The 23,500-nt window shown below is 36.7% G+C and overlaps 1 protein-coding gene across 2 annotated transcripts in view; it reads right to left on the bottom strand.

The window, feature by feature from the left end:
* Nucleotides 1-23,236, bottom strand: part of LOC126268024 (serine/threonine-protein phosphatase 4 regulatory subunit 1-like) — a 305,079-nt gene extending 281,843 nt beyond the window's left edge. The window contains exons 1-2 of one of the 2 annotated variants that reach the window (XM_049973442.1): nucleotides 23,010-23,236; nucleotides 22,881-22,928 (exon numbers count right to left, since the gene is read on the bottom strand). In XM_049973442.1, the coding sequence (XP_049829399.1) occupies nucleotides 22,881-22,928; nucleotides 23,010-23,016 (55 nt within the window). In that variant the 5' untranslated portion in view covers nucleotides 23,017-23,236. Of the gene's footprint in view, nucleotides 1-22,880 lie in introns of both variants that reach the window. The other variant, XM_049973441.1, reaches the window with a different exon arrangement.
* Nucleotides 23,237-23,500: the final 264 nt, after the last annotated feature.

Here is a 23,500-nt window from a genome sequence, read left to right as displayed (position 1 = left end):
GTGTAATCAGAATAATTGCTGGAGCCCACCTACAGTCATCCTGGAGACATCTATTTAAGGATCTAGGGATCCTCACAGTATATATAGTCACTTATGAAATTTGTTGTTAATAATCCATCCCAGTTCAAAAGTAATAGCAGTGTGCATAGCTATAACACCAGGAGAAAGGATGATCTTCACTATGCAGGGTTAAATGTGACTTTGGCACAAAAATGGGTAAATTATGCTGCCACAAAAGTCTTTGGTCACCTACCAAACAGCATCAAAAGCCTGACAGATAGTCAACCAACATTTAAAAATAAAAGAATTTCTAGATGACAACTCCTCCTACTCATTGGCTCAATTTTTAGATATAAATTAAGGGAGGGAAAAAAAACTAACTTAAACATTAGTGTCATGCAATATTTTGTGTAATGTAATATCTTGTACAGCCATCTTACATTAACCTGACACGCTCCACATCATTACGAAGTGTCGTATTCATGATCTATGGAAGAAGTATTAATCTAATCTAATCACTGGTGACTACTTTGAAGGACGCTAACAGATGCAAACATTTAACTCTTTTGTATCGGTTGTGAGTAAATAGTTGCCACTATTTATGTTCCAATCCTTGTATTGCTTCATTTCTGTGCTTAGCCTAGAGTTAGTTTGTCGTTCAATGGTTATGCTATATTCAAACTTTTATGTTGGCCTGCTGTATTCTAATGACTACGGGTAACAGTCAAAGGAGTATTTAGTTATCAGGAATATAATTTAACATATTTATTTAGCACCATAATCTAATAAACTGAAGAGAACAAGAGATTAGACACCACAACAATGTCACAAGTTTACATTTGATTTGATTCACATCTCTCCTCCAGTTGTTACGGCATGCTGTGCAAGCAGTTAGAAGGTTAACTTCCACCACAGCACGAACTCTGGTCTTTTTCCTGCCTGAGCTGGAGCGCTGCTCACTGAACTGATTTGTGCCCACCCCTGGTCTAGACAGTTTTTTTTTTTTTTTTTTTTTTTTTTTTTTTTTTTTTTTTTTTTTTTTTTATCAAAAGTGTCATCTCCATTCATTAACAACAGCAGTAGCACCACTTCTATAAAATGTTTTTCATGTAAAAATACTTTCTTCTTTCGTTAATATCTAGACAATACGGACAACTACAGATGTTAACATGTCTCACAGATCACGCTTTCAACTATTCACTAGTTTGATTACTATTTGTTTTGTCTGCCATTTCATTGCATACCAATTTGACAAGGGGTAATTATCACCATTCGGTAATAACAAGTTAAAACTTCCCACTGTACTATGCCTTGCTGTTACTTTTGTGTTCTTTTAACCACCTGTCCAGTGACTTGTGCCGCTCCATATGTGAACTGCTCAAAATGTATAGTGTGCTATGTTGGCCAGCTACGTACTGGAGGTAAAAGTAAACTTTGTTTCTCTGACAGTTCACTAGAGTGAGCTGCATCTTCAAACGTGAAAGGAAAAATGAAGCTCGTCAGTATGTCAACATGTCTAGAATGGTCACTTTGAGCTTAGACCATGCACACACCTACTTTACAACAGAAGTGGACTGCCAACTTGATTACATGTAGTGTCATTTGAACATTTAAGTAATATAGTGAAACACAAAATTGAAGACTGCCTTGCAGTGGCATCAGCTCTAGCCGGCGATCATACCTACGCGTTGTGGCTAATAGGTAAACCAAGAAGAATGCAACAGAACTGTATGTTTCTGGGACGTCTGTATCAATCTAGACAATGAAACCATCTTCACATGACCATGAGGCAAATGCTCCTCTGTGGCTGGATGGTGGGACTTTGGAAGTTGGGGATGATTGCACAGATCAAGACATGGGATATCTGTTTCTGTACAAGGTTTGGAGGGCCTCAGTGAGACCTTTGGTATATTTCAAGGGGGACTGCTTGTCACCACAGATGCAATGTCCCCATATGCACAGCAGTTTATAACTATATTAAAGTATGCCTCCCTTCAACACCAATTTAGGGATGAGGACTTCGGTTCACAAAATTCCATCACTTTTAAAATGGGTATCAGTATCGGTGATGGTGGGCAATCTCCATCAAGACTGAGGCCTGCCCTGATATAAAAAACATACACAGCTAAAATGTTCCGAACTGAAAGGGGCACACCACAAACCTCACAAAGTGATGGATCCTCCCGCCACAGGAGAAAATCGTGTTAAAGGGCTATGTCCAATTCGCAGCCTGGTAACCTGAACTTACTTCCAGTGGTGAGGCTAACATGAGATCACCACGACTGTGTGATTTGAGCAACTACAGTTGCTTTTCTGTCACCAACCACTCTCCCACTGACAGGATGCGTCAGTCAGAAAATAAGATGGTGTGCAATAGGATGAGAGACTGATTGACAGCACTATCCAGACTTGCTTCCTCAGCCACGTCGTTTCCCTGTATCCCGATGTGGCCAGATGCTCAGTTAAAGATCACCACCTTGCCACAGTGTTGTAACCACTGTAAGGAGTCGATCTTAAATGGTCTACCGGATGCATTTGGTGAAGTGCTTGTAGTGCACTAAGCAAGTCTGAACAGACAAGAAACTTGTACAATGATCATTATGAATCCTTCCCAGTGCCATCATGATTCCACATAACTCCGCATCATAATTTGTGGATTATTCTGGAAGAGACCCACATCATAATTTTTAAATTATTCTGGAAAATGCACTTTGGAAACCCTAACAACATAAACAGCGAAATGGCCGAGTACATACTCTTGCTGATTTTGTTGGGATCCATCTGTATAAACAATGATAAAACTGGTACACTTAAAATGGAAGAAAGAAGTTGTCAAAATGTAATTTCGAGTAAAAGTTTTCTTGTACCGTGCCAAGCTTAAAATCACTCTGGGCCTCTGAAGACACCAAGGCACCATCACGTTCCACCCCTGGCTGTGTATTCAGATGTCTGATGGATCCAGATCCTTGCAACAAGTCAGTAGCATGTATCCCAAATGGCGTTGTCACATGGAGTCAATTCCTCAACAGCTGTTCAAAGTTGGGCTGGGCCACTTCACTAAATGCCAATAACTGGGGTGATGCCAGATTTTCAGTCCTATTGAAGCCAAATGATATGTCACCAAATTCACAGTGGTGAAGGTTGATCTTGTCTTTCTCTCTCTGAGGTGGTGATTAACTCAGGATGTCAGGAGGAACATTAGCCAAGTGCCCAGTTCTCCGGTTCCTCCAAGTGGAAATCCATATGCTTAAAAGTAAAGTCCTAATCAGAGAGAGAGAGAGAGAGAGAGAGAGAGAGAGAGAGAGAGAGAGAGAGAGAGAGAGAGATAGAGAGATCATTGATTTGAAGGTTTAAATGTCACTTTGACTTTGAACTACTTTTTGAGGATTTTTTTCCTTAGTAATAGGAGGAGTTGGTTGCTTTGGTTGAGGGGACAGCTTAGTAGGCTTTTGGCGGTGGGCAGCAGATATGTGGCTGAGGTTGTAAGCCCATCACCAACATCTTCCGAATGATTTCTGGTTCAAGTGTATATTTTGAAAAGTTATACTTGCTGCTACCCAACACTGAGCTAAATGATTCATAAATAAGAATGTCGATACAAAGTTTTAAAATACAGCAACCAGTATCAGACATTAAACTATCTGACATCAGCCCAGATCAAGAATCACAAATTGCAAATCAGTTACCCACACTGTAACCAGCTCTTCATTATTCACACATCTTTTCACACAAACATTTACCAGATTCACGACAACTGGTAAAGTAGTAGATATTAAAAACATGCTCCATGTATTTTTTAGAACAGTATGCTAAAATACAGATCTAAACCACAAACAGTTAACAAGCAGGAATATGGCACTTATGGAAAAGCATTAAGCTTGTGACGAATTTACAGTCAAAGTACTTTTAAGCATTACTACGCACATCTACAAACTTCACACACAAATACCCCTAACTGCAGATATACTACGTCTATATACAAGAAAAAGTATATAAATAACCATGTTACAAGACTTTACCATTTTGTTCAACCATGTGCACTCTAAAAACTTAATACAGCAGAAGCTCTTTCCCTTAAAAACACAACTCCGTATTTGCTTCCTTACTGATTTCTGGTGTACACATATTGCTGAGCTCTCAAGCACTGCAATGATGGAATGACCTGAATTTTGCTACACTTCACTTGAAAAGTACAAAAGCCTGTCACCACAACATGATTACATTCAATGTTTGTCTTGATGTATCTTCATATGAAGGTCACAAACATCTCAGTCATCAAAATATCATTAGACTTTAGGGAGTCCTAGTGCCACTATCTGATACTATCAATTCTTAATTCAGAATGAAACTTTTTCAATACTTAATTTAAGTGTTTTAATCAATACCGCTCCTTAATCAGGCAAATAAATTAAATTCATGTACCATTATGCCTTGAATTTCTTCCGACAGCTTCCTACAGCCCCCTATTCTTAGTATATTATTGAAACTTAACACAATTTTCCTGAAACTCATTCCATAAATTATTTATTTTTTTAGTTTTCAGTTATATTAACATATCAAAATGATCTCAATAGTTAGTAAGCACTATCATTAAACAGGCAGCTAAATGGATTACAAATAACGGAAAATTGTCATATCAAATGAAAAACGGGAACACTAATCATGTGCAAATAGTGGGTCCAAACACATGCAAGGGTCAATTATTGGGATCTGAGCATACTTTTTTTAGCTCTTCTGGAAATGGGCTTATGTTTTGGCAGGTTGGACAATTATTTTTAATTTGTGCAATGATATGCAAGTGAAAAAATATGGAAATTAAAACTGGATAAATACATAAATATTTCCTGTTTCAACTGGAAAACTTAAATTTTAACTGTGGAGAAACTAAACAATCTTAGATATTTATTGTAACTGAAACTTTTGTTATTCAGAACATTGTTGCAATGCTCTGACCTAGACACGAAATTTTGTGTGTCATTGAAAACATATTTAAATACATACCTCAATAAACAATTTCTTCAGGCTAACTTAAGTTTGCCTCCCACTGTCTCATGCATGCGCACGAAGGCACATGCACACTTGACAGTAATATACACTATGTTGGAAACCAACATCTCTCCCCTTATCCCATCCTATTTTGTTTAAGTTTTATATGCGTCCAATGTGTTTGTATTGTTTCAGACATGTCCGATACTACTGAACTAAATGGCCTATGGACTAAGATATGGCTTTAATAAGATACTTCCACCTCCTTCAAATTGCTTGCAGAATTTATAGCTTCAACCTACATTGCATTTTACATAATTACTTTAATGTTACATTAAAAAATTGAGCACTTGTGTCCTCTTCAATTATATCATTACTGTAACCTTCCCAAATAACTCTGAAATGCAGTCCATAAGTAATTATTTGTTGAGTTAAAACATTGAGTGAATTTTCATTTCACTGACAACTCATTGCACTTCCAGTGTGAGTACCAACGTCAACTACTCATCTGCAGCACATCTGAGAATGCCGCATAAATAGATTTAACTTCTAGTTTGAAGTATGATTTTAAGCCTCCAACAATTACTGCTTTTGTTATGTTGAAATTTCCACTAATATTCAGAGTGTCTGTTTTCCCTACTTACAAACAAGCTTCGAGATTAACCTTAGGGACTACATTTATTTTTTTGCTATTCCATTACGCACAAAAGTTGAGAAAGGAAAACCTTTTTCAACGACATCCACTGAATTCAGTACACTAATGTTACAAGGTGACAATGAGCATACTAAGCAGTAATCTATCTTAATAACCGTAGGTGAAAATTTATTTCCCTATACAATCACACACCATAGGCATGTCATTATATGTCTTCTTAAATTAGCAAAGAAAGCTTTTTGGGTGTTCCATTTGTTGAAACTTTTTTGCAAAACCATATTCCACAGTACTGAAAAGAGAAATACACCCTTATACCTGATTCAGCTGTAGATATGAAATGTGTGCCTTAGAACAGAAGACAATTACGTGTATCAAAACTTCATAATGTAATGCCTGAATAGTCACAAATATTGCTATTTCTTTTGATGTAATCTGTCATGATCCCCATTTGGGGATGTCTTTGTAACAAAACTTTCATACTTTTAATTATGTTGACAGCAATTATTACTATTTTCAATTATTGTCTAGAACTTTGTCAAACTTGTGCACTGATTGTTAGTTGTTGAAATGAGTGAACAGTAATTATTTGCGTGAAGAAGCCAAGTTTTTCAGAGTTCCAAGAGTTATTATGCAAATAACTTACAGCACCTTTCTACTGGCATGTTCTTTGCACTGGCATGTTGAACCTTTCACCATCTGTTTATTTCTCAAGGGTTATTTTACTTTCCCATGAGTGCTTTCCATTTGTGGCTCACAGCAGGTTCCACTTAAAACATTGTTTTTCTTTTCCCCCTAGACACAAGGAGCCACTATAAAGAACTTTATAAGGGAAATTTAAGATCTTGTCAATTACCCATTTTCAAGGCTGCTTCTGATGAGGATGACGTGAATGAGACACTGACACTGTTGAGCTCCCTGCACTACTAATTGCACAACTTAAGATGCAACTCGCAGTACAACCTACCCGATCTAGCAGAAACTGAACAGCAGTAACACCATTTGGTAGAGGCAGGGAAAGGAAAGTCTGCAGTTGATTGCTTTGAAGAAATTTTGATGACCAAGTACTGAACTCTACTGTCAGTGAAAGTATCCAATATACCACACAGAACAAGAATCACAGCTTTGATCGAATGAATGGATATGAAAGTTCTTAGGTATTCTACTCTTCACTGGATAATATGTTCTCCCACAGGAATGGTTCTCTTGGAATGAGAATGAGGACTGACAAGGTGTGTACGACAATGTATGAGCCACATGACATAAGGAAGTCTCCAATGACAACACACATCTCAACAGAAATCCAGCTGACAATGTGACACCCTGTTCCAAAGTCTTCCAGTAAGTGATGAGCTGAATAAGAATGTAGATCTCTCTCTTCTGACAGCCTGAGCACTGATAAGCAAAACATTTCCTAAATTCAATCATGGGAAACTAGTGAGATCAGACATGTTCCACTAACTCTGGACTGCAAGCCAGGCATGTGACTGAATGCACAACATTGATGAAAGAAAGAAAATGTGGATTTTGAAAGTAAAATGCAAGGAAAGAGTGTTGTGTGTGCAATGTGGGTCTCCATACTGAATTCTTTGTCACCTGTCACAAGAAATAAAAGAAATTGCAAAAAGAATGTGGCATATGCCATGATCCCCATTTGGGGATTTACTAAAATGTAGTACTTATTGCAAGGTTATATCATTTTTTTTTTTAATTTTAAATTCCTTTTCCCTGTCTATGTCCATCAGGAATCCCAGAAATAAATGTAGATTTAAGACAAAGAAATTTGGCCGTTAACGCATTATAAAGTATACTGATTAATACAGTTACTTGGTTGTGCCATAACACATACTAACCATAAGCTTTTCACAATTACTTTGCTACTCCTTTACAGCTAATTAGAATCAGCTCCCTTAACAACCTTCCCACCAATCAAGCAAAATATAACCTAGGTAACAAACTACAAACAACAAAATCAAACTATAATTAAGTCACTGGTATGGACAAATTCACCAAGCTACAGCATTTAATACCATGCCAAAAGCTTCCAGTGATGTTAGAGCAAAACCCCTATTAACAAAAAGAATCTAAAAGTAGGAGAATCATTCCCAGATGACAGTGACATTTCAGTGGCATCAATTAGAGAAGTTCACAGTATTAAACAAATCAATATCCAGGAGGGCCTGCCACAAAGTGACAATTATACCAAGTTTTTAGTAATTGATAGAAAGGTGGAGTAGGTAGCTACTTTTCTACACTGCGTGTAAATGCATGATGCAGAGAGTGTCCCTTTGAAGTCAAGTCACAAACAGGATTATTTAGTTTGAAACTAAAGACTAGCCAACATCATTCACACATTGTATGTCTTACAATAGCAGTGGCAAAAGAAGAGAGAAATTATTTCAGAAACTTTATATCTAGACAGAAGAGTCCACAAAGGCTAATTTCAAAGCAATTATGAATCTAAGCTCCAGTGAGGAAAGTTTCTACTGGGTGGCATACTCATTAACAGCAATAGCAACTGTTAAAGCAGTATGTAGTGTCCTCACACCCTTTCCAAAGTAACACCTTGCAATGGATTCCTCATTATCTGTAATAAAATTTCCATACATTAAATACTATTTTGTTGTGTGCAAAGAGAACACTCGCATTTGCATTATCTGAGGGAAACAAAATTTAGATTCAAATGTTTTTATTCCAGTCTTTGATCATAATATGAAGTCCTTCAATGATGATCGGTTTCAGTCTGTAGTGACCATCTCCAGGAAGAAGGGAGGAAAAAAAAATATTATTATATATATATATATATATATATATATATATATATATATATATATATATATATATATATATATATAGTGGGCAGTGCATCTTTCAAAACAACAGTATTTCCTATCACAATATACTCTGATACAAATTGGTATTACCTTTTGGTAAAACTTACCTGTTCTGCACCATGTCCTAATATGATAATGACATAATGGCATCGTTAAAACATAAAAACATCCTCAGTAAAGCATTGTCACACAGAACTAAAATATGATGTAAAATAAGTCACATCATCCACACAGTCATTTTGCAACTGGCCTTACTGTACAAAACATACCGAAGAACAGTAGCTACCAAAAATACGTTAGCTTATGCACTTCATAGAAGTCGCTAGTGTGGGCTTAGACACATTTTTCATTACATAACACACGTAATATGATGAAAATACAGTAGGTAAAATACATATAGCAGACTATTAAATTTTGATAATTACTATACAAACCAATTGTAATAAAATAAAATATGAATACAATAACATAAAATTATTTAAAGTATATGTATAAAGGAAATAGGTTTTGACACTTTTTTGCTGAATTTAGAGTAAAAAATGAAATATACGTAACACACTGCCTAAAGCAACATATAAATTACCTGTTGCGGTCTTTAGTCCAGAGACTGGTTTGATGCAGCTCTCCATACTACTATATCCTGTGCAAGCAGCTTCATCTGGAAGTAACTACTAAAACCTACTTCCTTCTGAATTTGCTTAGTGTATTCATCTCTTGGTCTTCCTCTATGATTTTTGCCCTCCATGCTGCTCTCCAATATTATACTGGTCATCCCCTGATGCCTCAGGACATGTCTTATAAACCAATCCCTTCTTCTAATCAAGTTGTACCACAAATTCCTCCTCTCCGCAATTCTATCCAGCACCTCCTCATTACTTACGTGATCCACCCATCTAATTTTCACCATTCTTTTCTAGCACCACATTTCAAAAGCTTCTATTTTCTTCTTATCTAAATTATTCATCATCCATGTTTCACTTCCCTACATGGCTACACTCCACACACTTTCAGAAACGGCTTCCTAACACAAATCTGAACTCGATACTAACAAATTTCTATTCTTCACAAACAATTTCCTTGCCATTGCCAGTCTACATTTTATATCCTCTCTACTTCGACCATCATCAGTTATTTTGCTCCCCAAATATCAAAATTCCTTTACTACTTTAAGTGTGTCATTTCCTAATCTAATTCCCTTAGCATCACCTGATTTAATTTGACTACACTCAATTATTTTCATTTTGCTTTTGTTGATGTTCATCTTATATCCTCCTTTCAAGACAATGTCCATTCCGTTAAACTGCTCCTCCAGGTCCTTCACTGCTGTCTGACAATTGCAATGTCATCGGCAAACCTCAAAGTTTTTATTTCTTCTCCATGGGTTTTAATTCCTACTCCAAATTTTTCTTTTGTTTCCTTCACTGCTTGCTCAATATACAGATTGAATAACATTGGGGAGAGACTACAGCCCTGTCTCACTCCCTTCCCCACCACTGCTTCCCTTTCATACCCCTGGACTTATCCGGTTTCTGTACAAATTGTAAATAGCCTTTCACTCCCTGTATTTTATCCCTGCCACCTTCAGAATATGAAAGAAAGTATTCCAGTCAACATTATCAAAAGCTTTCTCTATGTCTACCAAAGCTAGAAACACAGGTTTGCCTTTCACTAACCTATCTTCTAATGTAAGTCGTCAGGTCAGTATTACCTCACATGTTCTAACATTTCGACAGAATCCAAACTGAACTTACCAGAGGTTGGTTTCTAACAGTTTTTCCATTCATCTGTACAAAACTCGTGTCAGTATTTTGCAGCCGTGACTTATTACATTGATAGTTTGGTAACTTTCACACCTCTCAGCACCTGCTTTCTTTGGGATTGGAATAATTATATTCCTCTTGAAGTCTGAGGGTATTTCACCTGTCTCATGCATCTTGCTCACTAGATGGTAGAGTTTTGTTAGGCCTGGCTCTCCCAAAGCTCATTAGTTCTAATGGGATGTTGTCTACTCTCGGGGCCTTGTTTTGACTTGGGTCTTTCAGTGCTCTGTCAAACTCTTCATGCAGTACCATACCTCCTATTTTATCTTCACCTACATTCTCTTCCATTTCCATAATATTGTCCTCAAGTACATCGCCCTTGTATAGACCCTCTATATACTCCTTCCACCTTTCTGCTTTCCCTTCTTTGCTCAGAACTGGTTTTTCATCTGAGCTTTTGATATTCATACATGTGGCTCTTTTCTCCGAAGTTTTCTCTAATTTTCCTCTAGGCAGTATCTATCTTACCCCTCATGATATATGCCTCCACATCCTTACATTTGTCCTCTAGCCATCCCCACTTAGCCATTTTGCACTTCCTGTCGATCTCATTTTGAGACATTTGTATTCCTTTTCGCCGGCTTCATTAAACACATTTTTTATTTCCTCCTTTCGTCAATGAAATTGAATATCTCTTCTGATACAGAAGAATTTCTACTAGCCCTCATCTTTTTACCTGCTTGATCCTCTGCTGCCTTCATTATTTCATCTCTCAACCCATTCTTCTCTTACTGTATTTCTTTGCCCCATTCTTGTCAACTGTTACCTAATGCTCTCTCAAACTCTGGTCCTTTCAATTTCTACCTTTTTTCAGTTTCTTCAGTTTTAATCTCAGTTCATAACCAATAAATTGTGGTCAGAGTCCACATCTGCCCCTGGAAATGTCTTACAATTTAAAATCTGGTTCCTAAATCTCTGCCTTGCCGTTATATAATCTATCTGAAACCTTCCAGTGTCTCCAGGCCTCTTCCACATCTACAACCTTCTTTCATGAATCTTACACCAGGTGTTAGCTATGATTAAGTTGTGCTCTGTACAAAATTCTACCAGACGGTTTCTTCTTTCATTCCTCACCCATGTTCCGTATTCACCTACTACTTTTCCTTCTCTTCCTCTATCGAATTCCAGTCCCCCATGACTTAAATTTTCATCTCCCTTCACTATCTGCATGATTTCTTTCATCTCACCACACATTTCTTCAATCTCTTCTTATTCTGCAGAGGTAGTTTGCATATAAACTTTTACTATTGTGGTATGTGTGGGCTTTGTGTCTATCTTGGCTACAATAAAGTGTTCACTATGCTGTCCATAGTAGCTTACCTGCACTGCTATTTTTATTCATTATTAAACCGGCTTCTACACTGGCCCTATTTATTTTGTACTTATAACCCAAATTTCCACCTAACCAGTAGACTTTTTTCTCCTGTCAGTGAACTTCACTAATTCCCACTATATCCATTTCCCTTTTTAGATTTTCTAACCTACTTGCCCAATTAAGAGATCGGGCTTTCCATGCTCCAATCTGTAGAACGCCAGCTTTCCTTGTACTGATAACAATGTCCTCCTGAGTAGTCCCCGACCAGAGAGCCGAGTGGGGGGACTATATCACCCAAGAGGACGCCATCATCATTTAACCATAGAGTAAAGCTGCATGCCCTCGGGAAAGATTGCGGCTGTAGTTTCCCCTTGCTTTCAGCTGATCGCAGTACCAGCACAGCTAGGCCGCTTTGGCTAATGTTGCAAGGCCAGATTAGCCAATCATCCACACTGTTGCCCTGTAACTACTGAAAAGGCTCCTGCCCTCTTTAGGAACCACAGGTTTGTCTGGCCTCTCAACAGATACTTCTCCACTAAATTACCTATGAAAGATAAAATGTCTATATGACAAAATAACTGTATGGAACGAAAGACAAATCAATGATAAGCGCATTCTTTTGGCTCAGCCACCAGGACGTTACGTAGGCAAATAGCGGTGGTCATGAGAACTTAACTGCTAGAGGGCTTTTCATACGTTTTATGTCTACCACAGAGAAAGTTTATGCAACATATTAACAGTCAAAAAATAAGGTAATATAGTCTGACCATAAAATCCATGAATAGACAGGGTGTTATTAGTTACAGGATTAGAGGGACAAATGTATTGAAGTAGGGCAAATGCAAACTGTTCTTGACATAAATAAGCAAGAAGGCTAGATATAAATAAGTGAGGCATTGAGTAACATGTTATCAAATAGAGCAAAGTAAGCGTTAGGCACAAAATCGCTCTGTCCACGAGTACTCTAGTGAGCTCATGCTTTTTGGCCATATAAATCTCCAACTCCTCTAACAAATCGAGAGCACAACCCTTTGCAGAAAGCATGAGCCCACAGGGGTACTCAATGGATTGAGTGATTTTGTGCCTAAGACCTACTCTGCTTTATCTGATAACATATTACAATAACTACTTAATGCCACACTTATATATAGCCTTGTTGCTTATTTATGCCGAGAACAGTATGCATTTGCCTTCCTTCCATACACTTGTCCCTCTAGTCCTGCAACTGATTATACCCTATCTATTCATGGCTTTTATGGTTAGACTATATAATCTTATTTATTGACTTAATACGTTGTATAAATGTTTTCTGTGGGAGATGTATCATGATGTACGAAAAGCCCTCTAGTGGTTAAAATTCTTATGACTGCTACACGCCTACGTAACATCCTGGTGGCCAAGCCAACAGAAGGTGCTGATCATTGATCTGTCTTGTTCCATACAGTTATTTTGTCATTTTATCTTTCATAGGTAATTTATAGGTTGCTATAGGCAGTGTATTACGTATATTTTATTTCTGACCATAAATTCATCGAGAAAGTGTCAAAACCTATTACCTTTACACATTTCCTTTAAATAATGTTACTGTATTCGTCTTCTTTTATTACAATTTGTCTCTATAGTAATTATCAAAATTTAAAAGTCTGCTGTATGTATTTTACCTACTGTATTTTCATCATATTATGGGTCTTATGTAAATGAAGAATACATCTAAGCCCACACAAGCAATATCTATGAAGCGTACAGGCATACATATTTCTGATAGCTACTGCACTTCAGTATTTTTTGTAAAGTAATGCCAGTTGCAAAATGACTGGGTGATGCGGCCTATTTTACACCATATTTTAACTCTACGTGACAATGCTCTGCTGAGTGTGTGTTTATGTTTTGATGATGCCATGACGGCTTTTCACATTAGGACATGGTGTAGAACTGGTACATTTTACCTTATTTTATCTGTACATTCCCAGTTTGTATCAGAGTATATTGTGAGAGGAAATAATGTATTGTTTTCAAAGATAGACTGCCCACTAGATGCATATTTTTTATATTCTACCTCTGCAGATAATCATTACTGACTGAAACCAATTATCATCGAAGGACTTTATACCGTGATCAAAGACTGGAATAAAAAACATTTGACAGTACCTGGATCACTGTTTTACATTCACAATTATGTCACAACTTTTGAAAATTTGGACTATTCACTAATTTAGAGATACTGTATCTAAATATGCCACAACTCACTTTCAACAATTTCTAAAAGTAGTAACACTGCTTTATCCTTAATGTCTGCCGATGAACAGATTTCAACAAACTCTTCATTGGAGGCTTCAGCATGGTTGAAATACAGCCCTAGCCCAACTAAACAATTTATTTTGGTAATAATATATTACTACATTGAACAATAGGGGCAAGTAAGTTATTCTCTTTTAGACTCAGGTACCATAGTGTGGAAAAAAAATAGAAGTGAGAAAGTTTTTGCAAATGCCATTATAGTAGTAAGAGATGGCATGGCTCTTGGAACTGCTGCAGATCTATATGATAATTTGCTATATTTGTCAGATTAAGAAACAATAATGCAATGGATATTAAGTCAAGTGACAGTAATTCTGCTTTCTTTGACTAAGAAATAGTAATGCAGTGCATTTTAAAATTTTATTTCTAGGAGTCCACTGCCTCAATGTGTTATGAGAATGTGGTCCACAAACACTGTATTAGTTTTTATCATCTATGTGAGAGGCCAAGTTCAATCTTTGCTCATTTTCAAGCACATATATTAAGCTTCCAGCTTCATCCTACATTGCAATATATCATTGGTACATGTGGGCAGTAATGTGCCATTACACATTCACACAATTACTGTACAATAGTAAGATGTATCCTGTCCACATGTACTAGCAATATACTACAACGTAAAATGAAAATGGAAGTTTAAGGTAAGTGCTTGAAAATTGGCCAATAACCAAGATAAGGCTGTGGTTAGGTTTGAATCTAATACCACAGGTTAAATGAAATTAAAAAACCTGGTTGTCATTTTCTTCTGAATGTGTTATTTCTGAGATTATAGAACTGTAAACCAACAGGAAAATTTGATGCTATTCTTTAGTGTCTTGCTTCAACACATCGTCTGTCTACTGGACTCCTACTGGGTTTGTAGAAACAGCAGTTAACACCCCCCTTTTGTCTATCATAGTTCATGTCTAACACTTGCAACATCACTGTACAGAACACTAGCCTGGGCCTAAACTATCGAAAATCCAGTTACTTTGAGTTGCAATCTTACAAGTACAACAGAAAAATTAATGATTGTAATAAAGTATATAACGTCCCCTTTTTTAGAACTGCGTTTATATTCTATGTGAAAATAGTAGATTCAATTATTGATTTTCAAGTTGCAACTTTGAGTTTAAAAGCATCCAACAAAATTTATACCTCATTAATGCCCGTGTCCCTACTAATGAGAAGAATTTTCTAACAGACTAGCAAAGATGTGGGAAAGTTTTGGGATCTCCTAGACCAAGCAATAAACCAAGTAAATATTAACAATGTTAAGAGCCTGTTAGTGGACTTCAATTCCCAACTCTGAAGGCAACAGAAATACCAGGATATCATTGGAAAATGGGCTCCACGTAAACAAACAAATAAGAATGGCCAAAAACTTGTTGAACTCTGTAGGGAACACAAACTGATCTCAAAGTCCACAATGTAGGCCAAACAAACTTAAAACTTGGAAACATCCTGATTGCAGAAAAGGAGAATGGCAGCTGGATCACGTATTTATGTACAAATTCTTACACAGAGAACTCTACAATGTTAAAGTATTAAGAGGGGTAGATACAAGTTCAGATCATTACATTGTCAAAATCAAAATTAAGTTCACACCACTAAAAAAAGAAACTACAGTGCAATAAACGAAAGAGGGATTTTGATCCCCACCAATTAATTAGAAGTGATAAATATAGAGAAGTCATACAAAACATAAAACAGTCCTAATTTAGAAGAACTGGTTCAAATTCTCAGGCAACAAGCAGAAAATTTAGCCCCATTGAACCCATATGAAAGACATGGCTGGTGGAACCCAGAATGTGACAATTCATGAAGAAAGACATGATGCATGGTTAACATTTAAAACACAGAAAACAAGAAAATGCAACCAACCTCAAAAATATCAGTAAACAGTTCACACTAATTATCAGGCAAACCAAGAGAATCACAGAAAGATGTAATCGAATCAACATAAGAAAATTACCACAAAACCAATTCCAGAGGCTTTTACAAAATGTTTGGAAGACAATTACAAAAATTTGCCCCTGCCATGTTAATGCTGAAAAGGGAAGATGGAAAAATGGAACATAATGACCAGGAAAATGCCGAAATCATAGCAAAAGCATTTAGTAAACTTTTGAATTGTGACGAATCCCAGGAACTTTCAACAATTAATACAGACACACCCATCAGGACTCCACATGATCTCATAAATCCTCCAACAACCCAAGATGTGGAAACGGTACTCAGAGAGATGAAAAATTATAAGGCATGTGGAGAAGACCAAGTTTTTGCAGAAATGTGGAAATATGCCAGCGATATAGTTCAAAATCTTTACACATAGCCCTAACAAAAATCAGGATAACAGAAAAAGTTTCTGTAACATTGGACCACAGCCATAATCCACTCACTCCACAAAAAAGGAGATAAAAGCAACCCAGATAATTAAAGGTATCTCTCTCTTTGACTGTACATAAAAGATTTTCTCCAGAATCCTATAAAAGAGGATCAAAGAGCAACTAGAGGAGGAATTAGGTGATACCAACGAGGCTTCAGACCTTGGAGAAGCTGTGCAAAACAAATCACTTAAAATTAGCCATAGCATATTACAAGAAATGAAATAAACCTCCAGTAATAACCTTTCTGGACTTTAAAAAAGCATATGACTATCCATAGACCTTCAACATTAAAAATCTTAAGAAATTTCGGGCTTCATACAAATTTAATCAAATTTATAGAACTCACCTTAACTAACACTGTATCAAAAGTCAATTTCAGGGGGGGAACCCTCTGAGCCATTCATCATAAAAACAGGTTTTAAGACAAGGAAAGTGCTTGGCATCCCTGCTGTTCAACTGTGCTTTAGAATACATAATGAGGGGCCAAAAAAACATACTTGGAAGACCCAAAGACAACATAAGTTTAAATTGTCTAGGATTTGCTGACAACCTTGCTCTCTTGTCCAACAGTATTCAAGAAACCAAACAAGAAGTTATATCACTACATGAAACAGCATAGAAAATTGGAATATCCTTTGAAAAAACATTCATCATGTTAACTGACCAACCACTCACAAACAAAATTGCCATAGGAAACCAAAAATCAAAACTGTAGATAAATTTAAATATCCAGGAGAAATCATAACCTATAACTTCAATGAAAAGCCAACATCGCACAAGAGAATAAACAAATTGACTAGAGCACAATGTATCACCAAAAACACATACAATAAAAAGAGGATGTCAACAGAAACAAAATTAAAACACTACAAAACAGCCACTCAACCAGAAATAACATACGTGACTGAAACAATCTTCAAAACTAACACTGCCCAAATAGACAAAATACTCAAAATAGAGAGAAAAATCATCAGAATGTGCATCAACAAATCGTACCAGAAAGATGGGACAGAGTAGCTACAAATGAAACAGTCTACAAGGAAATAGAACCAAGAAAGAAACATATTTCATTTTTCGGACATCTAATCGGAACAGAGAACAGGATCATCAGGAGAATAATAGAAAAATTTTGGAATAGTAAGTGCGACATTAAGTGGATTACAGAAATCAAGGAAGATATGGATGAGCTACATATTACTCTGGAAGACCTAAGAAACAAAACTGGCAAAAATCCGGAAACTCACAGACAAACAAACCAGACTGCAAATGAGAATCAACAGACAATAGGAAGGGCGATTTCCAATGAAAGGACGAGATCCGAGAGAATGAAGTATTGGGCTGACAGAAAACAAAAATTCTTAGTATAAAGTTGGTCCAATGAAGGTCATAAAATGTAAATAATATTAAAGTACAGTTTAAGGACATATACCTTTCCCACAATGAAAGTTAAATTGGAGGGGACATTAAAAAAATTGAGAAGTGAAGAGTGAGTTTAAATAAATAAATCAGGAAAAATAAATGTTATAAAGCACAAGGCTGAAAAAACGTATTGGATGAATCTTCTTACAGTGATTGTTAAAAATATGGTTTTAATAATGGTGGTGGTTTAAGAATAACAAATGTTTTGAACCTGTGGAGTTGGCAACAAAATTCTATTTGTAGAGGAAAAAGAAGAGACGATCAAATAACTAAATAAGTCATTGTGACAAATTCTACTTTAATCATTGCATTGACATTTTTATCAATAATTTTGCAAGTTTTGTATTCACAGATGTGTTAACCCTATTACATCAGTAAAATATATGCTTAATTCATTTCTACATAAAACAGCTGTATTTTACTGTTCATCTACATTGGACTGCACTGCACAACACGAAAAATCACTTTTTAAAAACCCTGTAACTGTTTCCCCATTGCAACACCCGAAGTCTGAAGTTTGACAAAAGTGCCTACAACCTCCTCCTGCAATGGTGCAAAAGCATGGCCCCAGCAATGTAAACCTCAAGCTTGCCGATGCTTCAAACAGCAAAGTGATGAATTGTGAAAAGAAGGCAAGAGCTAACAAATTCATGATGTGTAAGGTGGGTAAATCATACCACCACTTACCCACATCTCACACCTTCTTTTAATGAGTCTGCAATGGAGTTCAGAATCTCTATGTTCAGTGTTTGAAATCTTGCTGTTTTTTGTGTGTGACAAGGAAGACATTTCAGACACACTGCTGCAAAAATCAACATGGTAAAGACTAATGGGATGGCACAAGTTCATAAAAAAAACCACCCCTTTTCTTGGGATGTTGACTCCAACACATTTTGTGGTTGAAAATGGCAGTTCACAGTGCAATGAGCAACAGGACAATGATCTTAACAGCCTTTGACACCGATGATACCCCCCAAGCATTTCAACCCAACTCTAAGAACATTGTGGGACTGCATCCCCACTGAATGTGATCACACTCCTTCAGAGTGCAGGACAATAGAAATTTTTGCTCTTGTGTACAGTGGAAACATTAGAAATAGTTCAAAATCATGCAACAAAATCCGAATGTGATCCAAGGCAGCAAATAATGCTTAAGCACTTTTCAGCTCGTTTCATGCCTTGCTGTGGTGTCATAACAGAGGTGGGGGGTTCACGACACTGACGCTTGCATGAATAAACGAGTGAAGGAAATCCTTTAAGAGCCCCCCCCCCTCCCCCATTTTGGAACCCTCAGCAGTACCCATCCACCATTATTGGGAATTTTAAAAATATACCTGTACAGAGAACCTGTAAAGTAGTGTAAGAGTAACAACAAATAATAATAATAATAATAATAATAATAATAATAATAATAATAGAGACCTGCAGCCAGGCAATCTGTTTACACCCATCTTGTTCTAGATGCCTGCCTGTTAGCATCTAGGACCATTTCACAGGTTGTATCTGTACACATACATTTTTAAAACTCTATGTAGTGGGTTAGTGCTACGGAGGGTGTCGTCAAACTGGGGGGGGGGGGGGGTCTTAGAGGGATCCTTTGTCATTTTATTCACACATGTGTCAATGCTGCAGTTACACACGATCATCCCACAGTAAGGTGTGAAACAGTAGGGCTGAAAATGCTTAAGTAACATTTGCAACAAAACAACGTGATTTCAATGCTTGGCATTGTGATTATGATCTCCACTGCAGAAGCATCACAAAAAAGCATGATGTGTGAATAAGACGGGATATGATGACCTTCACATCGTCTGACATCAATGGTGGTCAAAATTGTGGTGAAATTTGGTGCCAATGTTACATCATTGACCCTCTTACATGTCACGTAAGCTTCTGAGCTCTGGGCTTCCTTGCGCAGCATGTGCCAACACTTTGCTGTTTGAAGTATCACCGAGCCCAATGGTGACTTTACATGACACCATACTTTTGTACCATACAGAGGAAGATTGTAGGCAACTTTAAGCCATTGAATCGCAACAGAAGACTATTATGGGGCTTTCAAAAAAGTGATTCTTTAATTGTGTTGCAAACAGTACATAAATGCACTGCAAGCCACCACATGGTTCATGGCGGAGGTTAGGAAACCTTCACCACTATTGGTCATTTCTTTGCAAATAAGAGCAAAGGAAAATAGAATAGTGCTGAAAGAAATCATATTGAAAAGTGCCACATGGTAGAGTACAATTCACTAAAAAATAAGCTTAGCCTGAAATACAAAATTTAACTTTTAGTTTATTACTAGAAGCTGTGACAAAAATTTGAACGTTGGCTCGCATAGTAGTAATTAAAAATTCTAATTAAAGGAAGTCTGTGGCATAAGCCTATTACCTATAAGCATGACTGACTAAAGTGCAGCCTGTCTATCCACCTAGGCACTAGGAACTGGTGGTATGACCAATCCCTCGATCCGGCCACTCTTTACCCTCAGAGAAAGATCTCTAGTACTAATTTCGGCAGCAGGCTAGTGAAACTGGGGTCATCCTGGAGGGTATATAACAAGCAAAAATTCCCATACCTGTGAATCTCAATGGGGGTGGAGTCTATTGCTCTATCCATTGTTTTACCACGCCTGCCTGTAATTCGATTTGCAAAAATTAAATATGTTTATAAGAAAAACTATTGAAATATGTCCTGATCTCCCTTACCTAATACACATTTCTGAATTTATCTTCAATTTTATAGAAAAAGTGTTTTAAATATGATGTGAACATACAACAACATTCTACACTACTGATCAGTTAATTACGGCAACCTGTATTTCACATTCACAACTGCTGGGTCCACCAACTGTCAACTCAACTAGACCTTGAGTTACACTACAATCATTCTGTTACCACAAGATCTCATGTGGGAGAGTAGAATATCATAATGCAGATTGTAGACTGGTGTCAAATCATGCTAGAAATATAATTGAACACAGGATACTAACATATCTGGTCAAATGAAATACCACCATGACCTCTAAAACGAATGATATTTGCTGTGTAGTGAGTCTCTGAAGATCTGTACACCATGTGAAAAGCGGTAGCAGCTGTGACAAAATTTTGATTGCTTTACTCTTCATGAACTCTCCTGGATATTAACACACATTTATTAGAGGTTAGTACACAGAACACTGCTCACTTCAATTTATTATCTCAAACTAATTATTAGGAATCATTGAATCCCTTCTGGAGCACAACACAGCACCAACTGTTACAACATGAAGCACAACTGACATTGTACATAATGTGAATGATATCTTAACTGACTCTCCATACACGACCTAGTGATCTGTGAATAAGTGCCCCCAAGACCAAAAGAAACAGAGCTACACTCTATTTTCCCTAAAGCAGTGGTTGCAGAATCTTTGATCTAGAACTACAAATTTCGCAATGTCCCCTAGAGCATGCCCTAACATATTTAGCATGTGGCAAAAACTGAAAAAATTCTGACATAAAACTTTTCCTGTATTATTAAAAGTGTACATAAAATTGGTTTCAACTGTATCACATGATCAGTAACTTTGCAATTAATGTTTTCAGATCAATTGTTAGGCATAACAAAACAATCTGAAATAATACAGCCTACTGACAGCTCAGACCAACTTAATTCTTTATACTCCAAATAGTTTCTTTAATGTCACATGTACTTTAACCAAAATGTTACTCTTATTTTGTGTAAACTTAAAAACCACAAATCACCTGGCAAAGTACAGGACAAAAAATTGTTTACTCAAATTAGCAATGGTATTACAAAATTAATTTGTGTCTCCAAATGACAAATCTATATACATGTAATAGTTTTGAGCAAGTAATAGTAAACTCCTGTAGGCCCAACTAAAAGCAATGATAGGCATGGTACATTCAAAGTTTTGTAGGTTACTGACAAAAGCAAAAAGAGACACACAGTGCATTCTGGGATTATTTAGGGATGACACTTCCAGATAACAGCAAATGAAACTGTGGTCTTAAATGTTTTATCAAAGCTAGTAAATCACTATAAAACAGAAATAACATTCTACAATTTGTATCAAATATAGAAAACTACAATTATCGATAACTTAATTTCAACTGTCTCTTTCGATAATTTGGAAATTTTGAAAATATTATAAGCCACTTTAAGAACAGGAATTTCTAAGCTAACTGGAAAAACAGATTCTACAGGATAGTAACGAAATATTTTGATTTGAAATCCCTGGTCCAACATGTCAAGTATGTTGGAAAGACACATTAATGGAACTGAGTACGAATGTGATGTACATTTTTACTATTCTTCAAATACATCCGGCTCATTGTTACCCATTGTATGAAGTATGATGGTTGCATCTTGTAGTACAACCCGTGAACGTATACTGTCGCAGTTAATAGCCAAAAAGGAAATGTAAACATGCCATCCCATTTAACATCAATGTTTATGATTTACAGCCGCTCTGTACACAATGTTTTAAACTAAAATATGCCCTTCATCAACTTCCGCGTCTTAAGAAATTGGAAGGAATAAATGTACTTTTACAGCAGGAATTGTTCACTTCTAACAGTTCAATCACAGAGCTCTATGTAACAATTTTTTTTTTTTTTTTTTTTTTTTTTTTAGATAATGTTCACCACGCGCGCAAACTAGCCGCAATGATCCATGTCAACAGTACTTTCCTAGCCTGCATAGCTGGATACACTAAATTTTACGGATCTTCAACATAGTTAAAACTTTGTTTTCTGGATCCTTGTCAGTTTTGTCACGGAATATTATTGCTAAAGATAACAAGTATTTACAACGACATAAAGCAAATGATTTAGTAATCGTCATGTAAGACACTTATTTCCAATACAATGTCGTCTTAACGGCGATCATTCAATGTATAATTATGCAGCGAATCTTAGTACAACAAAATTCACAAGCAAACTCGCACCTATCGTTGCTACAACTGAAAGACACAAACACCACACGTGTAATACTACATAATACTTCTAACATAGCCGATGACATGTTATGAAATTGGAAACACTGAAACTTCCATAACCTAGCTGACACACGGCTAGACAATGACACACAACACACCAACATTTACAGAACAGCGCTGTCTTTCTTTACATCAATTTGTTACACTTTACATTTAAAAGGAAAGGGAACTTAAATAATCAATCATACCTTCATCTGGATTTTCTTCGTCTTCATCTTGCAAATACGACGAGACATCTGAAACGCACAGAGTGGGTAAATGCCTCATTGTAAACCACAAAAGTTAGAAATCATTCCATTCGAGTACACAGCACTCACCCGCCATCTTGAAACAAAAAGTTTTGATAGAAGGCACGTGATTGGCTTAGCGACACTTCGATGCAGATTCTATCATACTGAAGCTACTAATTTCTTTTAAGAATATTTGCGCCACAGATCTGTAAATGTACGTTCTGTCAATATTTGCCATACAAAAGGGCATACTCTACGATTGCAGCACAGATCAATGTATTTGTCGCGCCATTTGTTCTTTATGAATTACCAAAGAAAGTCTTGCAAGCAGTTCGTGAGAGAAGAAAGAGGGAAAAAAAGGGACTTTTTACAGCTAAGTTTGTTACCTGCGAAGTGCGAACTAACACTTGCAGTCAGTCATACTTCGTAGAGTTTCTAATGAGACGAAATTTCAACGCTTGCCCCCTCCTGATACTATATAATTTAAATCCATGACGCCGAAGCTTTAATGAAACCTGGCCTGACCTTCGTCTTAAGAATAACTAATAGTACTGAATTGAAGTTCCTAAAAAGACTAT

The sequence above is a fragment of the Schistocerca gregaria genome, chromosome 4 (assembly GCF_023897955.1).
Source record: "Schistocerca gregaria isolate iqSchGreg1 chromosome 4, iqSchGreg1.2, whole genome shotgun sequence".
Classification (NCBI taxonomy): Eukaryota; Metazoa; Arthropoda; class Insecta; order Orthoptera; family Acrididae; genus Schistocerca; species Schistocerca gregaria.
The sequence above is the reverse complement of the archived record's forward strand: the minus strand, read 5'-3'. Positions and strand labels throughout refer to the sequence as shown.